The sequence below is a fragment of the Rhea americana genome, unplaced genomic scaffold (genome assembly GCF_003343005.1).
Source record: "Rhea americana isolate MKP2758 unplaced genomic scaffold, rheAme1 scaffold_189, whole genome shotgun sequence".
NCBI lineage: Eukaryota > Metazoa > Chordata > Aves > Rheiformes > Rheidae > Rhea > Rhea americana.
This window is the reverse complement of record NW_028186027.1, coordinates 971,358-979,895: the sequence shown is the minus strand read 5'-3', so window position 1 is coordinate 979,895 and position 8,538 is coordinate 971,358. Positions and strand designations below refer to the sequence as shown.

General features: G+C 64.9%; 1 protein-coding gene across 2 annotated transcripts in view; it reads left to right on the top strand.

Annotated features, from left to right (window-relative positions):
• Positions 1-8,538, top strand: part of TEAD3 (TEA domain transcription factor 3) — an 11,606-nt gene extending 3,068 nt beyond the window's left edge. Inside the window, exons 2-13 of one of the 2 annotated variants that reach the window (XM_085302242.1) lie at positions 223-287; positions 2,128-2,190; positions 2,322-2,384; positions 4,947-4,958; positions 5,323-5,460; positions 5,697-5,740; positions 5,858-5,919; positions 6,295-6,428; positions 6,695-6,868; positions 7,038-7,178; positions 7,667-7,819; positions 8,224-8,538. In XM_085302242.1, coding sequence (XP_085158368.1) covers positions 223-287; positions 2,128-2,190; positions 2,322-2,384; positions 4,947-4,958; positions 5,323-5,460; positions 5,697-5,740; positions 5,858-5,919; positions 6,295-6,428; positions 6,695-6,868; positions 7,038-7,178; positions 7,667-7,819; positions 8,224-8,337 — 1,163 coding nt within the window. In that variant the 3' untranslated portion in view covers positions 8,338-8,538. The remainder of the gene's footprint in view (positions 1-222; positions 288-2,127; positions 2,191-2,321; positions 2,385-4,946; positions 4,959-5,322; positions 5,461-5,696; positions 5,741-5,857; positions 5,920-6,294; positions 6,429-6,694; positions 6,869-7,037; positions 7,179-7,666; positions 7,820-8,223) is intronic. The other variant, XM_085302243.1, reaches the window with a different exon arrangement.

Here is an 8,538-nt window from a genome sequence, read left to right as displayed (position 1 = left end):
CCCGCCACCAGTGGGACCTGCTGCCCCCGCCTCGTGTTCCCCCCCGTCCCCCCCGGCGTGACGGCTGTCAAGGCAGCACCATCTCCCGGCAGAGCCGGCTGCCTTGGGGACCGGCGTCAGCGAGACCCCCCCCCGCCCCGGGCGCCGGGGGAGGCCAGGGCCGGCCGGTGCCCCCGGCCGGGGCCGCTCGTCCCGCTGACGCCGGGTTTCTCTCTCGCCCAGGTCGCAATGAACTGATAGCCAGATACATCAAGCTGCGGACGGGGAAAACACGGACGAGAAAGCAGGTAAGGAGCTCGCTCTGGCTTTTGCGTCTCGGGGTGTCTGTGGGGGGGGGGTCCGTCTGTCTGTCTGTCCAGCTGCAGAGCCGGGGCCGGGTTGTGGGAGGGGGCACCAGGTAAGACCGCGTCGGGGCCGGGGGCGGCGCGTTTCTGGCCTCGCCGGGCGTCCCGCGCATCCTGCCGGAGCCACCGCGGCGCGGGCTGTCGGCCGGGACCGCTCTTCCCTCGTCCTCGCCCGCTCCGCGCCTGGATCTCGCCCCGGGAGCTGCTCTGACCCGGCGTGACGACCCTCGAAACGGTGCTCGGTCGTGGCCCGGCCTGCGGGCGCCCCAAAGCCGGGGCGGCATCCCGCGGGAAGGATGCTCTCCCGCGGGAAGGATGCTCTCCCGCGGCGGCAGCCCACCGCCGCCGCTCCGCCAGGGCGTCCCCTTCGCGCCCGGAGACCTCGGCTCGCGGTTCTGTGCTCATCCCGAGCCCTGGATGATTTTTCTCTTTCTCCGTAAYGGAGACGGACTCGCGGCTGTGCCGCGCGAAACCTCCGTCTAAGCGGCGTCCGCCTGGCCGCGCATCTCTCTTTGCTTCTCCGTTCGGATCGAGACGCTTTTTCCCACCTCCGCTCCTTCCCGGGACGGCGAGAGCCGCTTCACGCCCCGCGCGCCGCGGGGAAGGCGATCCCAGAACATCCCCGGGCTGGTCCCGAGCCGGCACCGCCGCCGGAGGGCAGGTCGCTGCCGGCCGGCCGCGTTCGGGAGCCGGGCGCGGAGGGACGCCGGCAGCGCGGGGCCGTGATTCCCGCTGCCGCCCGGCGCGATCGGGGCGTCGCGTCCGTCCCGGCCACGCGCCCTCGCTGCGYCCTTGTGCCGGCGACCGAACCAGGACAGGAGCAATTCCCCGCAGCCCTCGGCACGACGTGCCCCGCGTCTGGTCGCTCTTCCTTCCTCTCCGCGTTGTCCCTGCTYGGGAAAAGTGCCCGAGCCGCGATACGTGTCCTAGCACGGACCTTTCCCGAAAGGATGGTGCAGGGCTGCGGCATCCCGGTGCGGATGGCTTTGGGGGCGACGGGTCGCTTCCCAGCTTCCTCGAACCCCTGGGATTGGGGTATCCGCGTCCTTCCGGGCACGAGGAGGAGAAAATCCTTCCCGGATTGATACCGCAGAGAGAGGGAGCGAARTGGCGTTTCGGAGAGGCTAAAGGATGGGCTCGACCCGGCCTAGCCGCAGTCTTTGCGTTGAACCGGCGCTGAGCGGGGCTTTACTTCTGCCTAAAAGCTTTACCCGGCCCCCGGCGAGCCTCTGGGAGCCGCTCGAGGGGAGCGGAGGGCCGTGCTGTCCCCGCGCGGGGGCTCCCGGGAAAGGGCCCCGCGTCCCGGCGGGCGCCTCGGGGTGGCTGGTGCCTCCGGGCAGGGACCCCCAGGAGCACGGTGGGTTTCTCGGCTGTCTGGAAAATCGGCCGCTTTGTATACGGAGCCTTTTAGGAGCCTGGAGGAGAAGATACCCGCTTGCCTTTCCCACCTCTTAATCCTGCAAAATCAGGACGAGTCTTTGGGGTGGGGGCTGGCTGAAGCCCCCGCGAGACGCTGAACGATGCTGAACCGATTGCAAAGGCTTCGCCCGGAGCGACGGCGGCGGTTCGGGGCGGGAGGTGCCTCCCACCCCCCCACACACACACACCACCCCCCTTCTCTCCCTCTAGCTCCGGCGGCGTTCCCAGGAGCATCGGCCGGTGCCGGCGGCGCCGCGGGCCGTGCGCGCCGCGCGTCCCCGCCCCGGCGCGCTCTCGGGGCCGTGCAGGAACATGTCTTCATTCTCTGTGTGTTTTCCTTTTTGAATGGCTTGGCGGGCTCTAGGTGTCCAGCCACATACAGGTTCTAGCTCGGAAGAAGGTGCGGGAGTACCAGGTTGGCATCAAGGTACGTTGGAGCCCCTGCCCATGCGTTCGTGGCGGTGTTTGGATGAGCATGGGCAGCCCCTCTCCTTCCTCTCTTTTCCTCTGGTTGACGGCTCTGCTGTTTTCCCTCTCCTTCTGCTTTTCTCTCTGCAGGTCTCTAGCCACTTGCAGGTTCTAGCCCGACGGAAATCTCGCGAGATTCAGTCCAAGCTGAAGGTACGCGCGCCCCCCCGCCAGCTTCCTCGCCGCTCGCCCCGCTCCCGCCTGGCCGCGCTGACGACTAACGCACTCAGCTCTGTGGTGTGCCGCTTTCTCGCCCTTTTATGTCTTTTCTTCCGCCTCCCTTTGCTCCTGGAACCAGAGGTTTTCTAGCGGCGCCTTTGCGGGCCGGGACCGGGCCGGCGGGATGCTCCGGCGGGCGAAGCCGGCGGCCCCCTTCCCTCGGCCCCGGACAGCCCCCCGCCGCCCTCGGCCTGGGGATACCCTCCTTTTGCCCGGGTGAGGACTCGGCCCTGCTAGAAGGGGGCTTTAAGCCCTCCCCGCCGCAGCTCACGTGCCCTACGAGGTTTTCCCCGCTCTCCGGAGCTGGCTGCCGGGTGTCTCCCGGGAGGTGGAAGGAGCAGCCGCGGAGCAGGCAGCAGCTCAGCCTGGTGCCAAGCGAGGAGCCCGGGTAGCACCGGGCACGAAGGGGCTGGCGCGGCCCCCGCCAGGGCCAGGCTGGCCGAGAGCCCGGGGGCCCGGCTCCGCTCGTGCCGAGAGCCGGGGGCAGAGGCAGCGGGGTCCCCGGGGGGTCCTGGGGAGCGGGGGGGGGGATGCTGTGGCACAGCACCCGTGGGAGCCCGCGCCGCGGCAGATGCCAGGCAGGATGCCTGGACGCCCGGCGCCGTCCCGGGACAGGCCACGGTTCCAGGGGCCAATGGAGCCGAGCAAGGAAAAGCTGGAACATCCTCTCTTCTCTGGTTGGCTTCTCTTTCTGTCCTTCCCTCTTTTAACCGGAGATCGACTAACCTTTCCGTACCCGCTTTCCACCGTTGCCGGTTTTGTTTTGGGGGCGGGCGGCGGGGCCGGCGGGAGGAGGAGGGAGGAACGCGGGCAGGTTTGGAGACGCCTCCGAAGGACTGAAGCCCTCCGCGTCCCGTGGGCCGGGACGGACCCGGCTGGGCGGCCGCGATGCTCCTGACTCGGTGCCGGCACCGTGAACCGGGAGCATCTCCTGGGTTGTTTCCAGCCGGGATCTGCTTCCCTTCACCTAGCAGAGGATTCGGGAGCCCTAAAAGCTTTTTTTGCTCCATCCGTTTGCTCTGGCCACAAAATCGCCTCTGCCGGCACGTTTTTGGCAAGGCTTGGCCGGTCCCGAAGGCTTGGCAAGCCCCGGTGGGCAGGGAGCCCGGTGCCCGGGGTGCCAGGAGGGGCCGCTCCTCCGCCCCGGCTGATTTGCTGCGAGAAGCCAGGAGAGGGCACCCGAAACTATTTCGGGAAGCTCGGCGGGGTTTGGCCGCCCGCAAAGCTGGGCGCAGCCCGGATGAGGGGCAGCCGGGGCGCTGGGGAGCCGCCGGGTCGGGAACGGCCCGGGAAGGCCTTTGGGCACCCTGCGCGACCGAGGGGAAGCCGAAGGCACCAGCGAGCGCCGAGGGGGCCGGGGCAGGCCGAGGGGCGCGAGCGCTGGCTGTTGTAACACTGCTCCCAGCCCCGAACCTCCCGCAGCCGCTGCCGGCGGGAAGCCGGGAGGGAGAGATCCCTCCAAGCAGCGTGGCCTGGACATAAAATATCATTTCAGAGCCGTTCTTGGAGGCAAATCCTGGAGCAGTCAGCCCTGTGCTCTCACCCCGTGCAGCACCGCTTGCCCTATGGGACTGAAACTCCCTTGCGTGAGCGTTTCTTCCTTTTTTCTTTTTTTTTTAGATGCACTCACGTGCACTGAGTTGTTAGTCCTCCTTGGCGTGTGCCTGCTTGCAGAGCTCCGATACTCCCCACCCCGCCAGCAAACGCTATTGATCTTTAAAATACACGGTCCTGCCGTGCCCCAGGCAAAAATAAATTAACCGATTGATCCTTGAGGTTCTTAAGAGGGAAAACAAGGGTTGTGGGGCAGGTATCGGCACGCAGGAGYGCACGGGGCAGCTGGAGGAACGCCCCTGCCCCGGGCAAGACCTCGCTGCCCCACTGGTCCTGGTGAGATTGCAAAAGCAAAAAGAAAAAAAAAACAAAACAACAAAAAAACCCCCGCAGCACTTTTGAGTTCAATCTCTCCTGCAAATGCATAGGCAGCTTAGGAGAGGTTTTGTGCGCAGGCGCTTCCTTCGGGTGCCTGCCGGGGGGTTCGTGCAGGTATCCCGGCGGGAGCCGGGATGCGGCTGGGGATGCACGGCCCCTTYGCAGGCTCCCGGCGGGGCAGGAGCCCCCGCGACCCTTTATTTCCACCTCCTCGCTGGACATTTTTGAGAGCCTGATGAGTAGGAAAGGTTTTAAAGGACGTGGAGAAAAAAAAGGCCGTGAAGAGGTTTGGGTTGCTCCCGGTGTTCGCCCGGGACAGGCTCCCGCCAGGCCGCGGTCCCGGCCCCTTCGCCAGGTCCCCCCCCCTCCGCCGCAGCGGCGCCCGGGGACGGCCCGGGCTGCGCCGGGCTGCAGGCGCGAGGGTGCACGGAGCAGCCGGCCCCAGAGGGGATTCGTTCCCCAAATCGGGCTCCGGTGACGGGTCGCGCGGAGCTCGGGGGCGGTGGTGGACGCTGCCGCTGCCACGATGCTCTAACCGTTTCCTTTCCTCTCTTTTGCACACAGGCCATGAACYTGGTAAGTTCGCTTTGTGTTTGCGATTCCCTTATTTTCCCCGTTGCCTCTTACCCCCTTCCCGCAGAGGCGCTGAGCCCCTGCGTGTCCGGCGGTGGGTCCAGCCCGGAGCAGGGTCCGTCTTTCCGAAGGGGCCCGAGGACGCCTGGCAGCTCTTGCTGCCACCTCTTGCAAGACAGGAGGGTTAATACGGGGGGTTTTATGGGGCCGCTCGCCCGCCCCGGTGCCTTTGCTGGGCTGCAGCGCCGGGTCCGTGCTTGGTAAAACCCGCTGGGACCGCTCGGGTTAAGGGGGGCAGCGGTCTGTGTCCGTCAGTCCGTCCAGCTCCCTGTGTAACCTCCGTGTGTCTCCTGTTCTCCCCGCGTAGGACCAGGTCTCGAAGGACAAGGCTCTGCAGAGCATGGCGTCCATGTCCTCGGCTCAGATCGTCTCGGCCAGCGTCCTGCAGAACAAGCTCAGCCCCCCTCCTCCTCTTCCTCAGGCTGTCTTCTCCGCTGCCCCCAGGGTGAGGGCTCGCCGCCGGGGAGGGGACGGCGGCTCCGGGTCACCCCTGTCCGAGGATGCCCAGGGTGGGGGGCTCAAATCACCGCCGGGGAGGGGGATGCCGCCAGCTCCAGGGCACCGGGGGCAGCTRCGTTTCCTGGAGGAAGACGCGGGCGGGAGGAAGGACTCGGGCCAGGGCGCTTGCGCCGTGGCGTGATGCAAGCTCCTGACTCTCTTCCCTGTTGTGTTTTCCCCCAGTTTTGGAGTGGGCCGATCCCAGGACAGCCTGGACCCTCTCAGGAGTGAGTACCGAGCCCCCACCGTGGCCAGGGCTGCCCAGCCTTTGGCAGAACCTCGCCCTTGGGAAGGGCTGGAGACACCAGCTCCTCCCCCAGCTAACGCCGCGCTCTGTTTTGCAGCATTAAACCGTTTGCACAACCAGCTTACCCCATCCAGCCACCCATGCCTCCATCACTAGCCAGTAAGTGCCGCCCTTACCGTGCTGCAGGCAACTCTTTGCACTCCAAAAACGGTGYCAGGGCCACCCTGGTGTAGCTTTGATCCCTCTTTCCCGTGCCGGGTCCCCTTCCCACCCCTGCYGGCATAAAAGGCTGTGCTTAAACGGGACAAGAGCCCCGCTTAGCTCTGCTCTGGGAGCTGGACCGCTTCCCCCAGCAGGGAAYGGTCTCCCAACTTAGCCCATCCGCCGAGGAGCGGGGCCAGCGCGTGCCACAAAGTAGCCACCGTGGGAAAGGAGCTGTCCTGGGAGAYATGGGAGCGTGGGGTGGGAAATTAAGAGAAGCCAAGCTTTCCCCTCGGCCCCGGCTCACGGCTGCTTCCCGTGCTGCTCCTCCAGGTTACGAGCCCTTGGCTCCGCTCCCACCAGCCGCCTCGGCCGTGCCCGTCTGGCAGGACCGCACCATCGCCTCCGCCAAGCTCCGGCTCCTCGAGTACTCCGCGTTCATGGAGGTGCCGCGGGACGCCGAAACGGTGAGAGTCCCGCCGTCGTGCTCAGCCCCGCTCTGCTGCCTGCAGAGAGCTCACCTGGGCTGGGAGACGGGGCAATGTCCAGCAGATCCCCATCCCAACGCTTGGTAGCGCGGAGCATCTGAAAGCAAAAGCGCCTGCGGGAGCCGCGAGGTGACGGCAGGGTTGGAGAGACGCTGGAGGACACGTYGGGTTGCTGGGCTCCTCCGGCACGGTGGCCTTACTCTCACGGGTGGCTGACCCATCTGTTTCCCCCCTACCCCTTACAGTATAGCAAACACCTCTTTGTGCACATCGGCCAGACGAACCCGTCGTACAGCGATCCTCTGCTGGAGGCCGTAGACATCCGCCAGATCTATGACAAGTTCCCCGAGAAGAAAGGTGGCCTCAAGGAGCTCTACGAGCGAGGGCCCCAGAACTCCTTCTTCCTCGTCAAGTTCTGGGTAAGGTCCCTGTCTGGGATGCAAAGGCCCTTCCTCAAGCCGTGGGCGTCAAACAGTCRTCCCCTGGGACGTGGCTCATTGCAGGCTGGGGCAGCTCGCGCGTGTSCCCGTCAGAGCTTGGTGTACTCGCTTGTAACCGACTCCTTCTCCCTTCTTTCCGGCACGCCAGGCGGATCTGAACAGCACTATCCAGGACGGGCCGGGGACTTTCTACGGCGTCAGCAGCCAGTACAGCAGTGCAGAGAATATGACCATCACGGTCTCCACCAAGGTGTGCTCCTTTGGGAAGCAGGTGGTGGAGAAAGTGGAGGTGAGTCTTCCCCACCTGAGCATCATGGGAAGGAGGGAGTCGGGTCTCCCGTGGGTCCCRTGGGTCTTTCCCAACATAGGAAAGATAAAGCCTCAGAATGGAGCTGTAGGACTCCTGGGTACTGTGCCCAGGCCTGCACATGAGCCACTGCATCATGTGGCTGTGAGTAATAACTCATTGCCCGGGCAACATACCTTAGGTGACCCTGCTTGAGCAGAGGGGTTGGACTAGATGAGCTCCAGAGGTCCCTTCCAACCTCAGCTGTTCTGTGATTTCTTCCCTGAGCCACGACRTCCCCCTGAGTGGAGCCGAGATGGTGTCTCCAAGATGTCCTAGCTGGCTCCACATGTGTGAGCCCCTCTCCTGCAGTATTTCCACACCATGGCCACTCCGGGGGGCACGTCAGGCGTGCTGTGCTGGCGCCGCGCTGCCCTCAGCCGTCGCCCGCTCCCAGGGCRGCTGCCTCACCACCTTGCTGTCCCTTGCAGACAGAGTACGCGCGGCTGGAGAATGGCCGGTTCGTCTACCGAATCCACCGATCTCCCATGTGCGAGTACATGATCAACTTCATCCATAAACTCAAGCACCTCCCGGAGAAGTACATGATGAACAGCGTCCTGGAGAATTTCACCATCCTGCAGGTACCTCCTCTCCTTTCTCCTTCACTGCCCTCCGCCCCCCCCTCTGCCCCATGACAGTTAACGCAARCAAGGCCCCATTTTGAGGAAAGGGCCATCTCCAACCTCGCATTTGGTGTGAGACGTTGCAGCAGAGGCACGTGGGATAGATGCAGGTCACCAAAGTAGGCATAAAGCCCTGGGAACCATCCCTCGGGTGCGTAAGGAGCTGTGAGCACCCGCGTCCATCAAACCTGAGGTCCTCCTGGTGTGTTTGGCAGCTGGCCAGCCCCAGGGCATTTTGAGGACAGATAGCGAATTTTGATGGTGCAAACAGAGTGACTGCAGTCTCCCCCCACCCAAATAACACCCGCTGGACGCCCGTCGGCGTTGCCCGCTCCTAACCCGGCTCTGGCGCTCTCCCGCAGGTTGTTACGAACAGGGATACCCAGGAAACCTTGCTCTGCATAGCCTTCGTTTTCGAGGTCTCCACCAGCGAGCACGGCGCCCAGCACCACGTGTACAAGTTGGTCAAGGACTAGGGGGTCCCCTGGGCCGGGCGGGGGGCACCAGGGGAGGGAGGGGGCCGGGCAGAAACGCCGCCCCCGTGCGTTGCCTCCTGAGAAGTCCTTGGAAGAGAGGAGGAGGAGGAGGAGGAAGACGAACAAATAGCCAAAAAAAAAAAAAGACTGACGTGCGATCGCAGAGGTTTTCTACTTAGGAACAGTTTCTTTTTTTTTTTT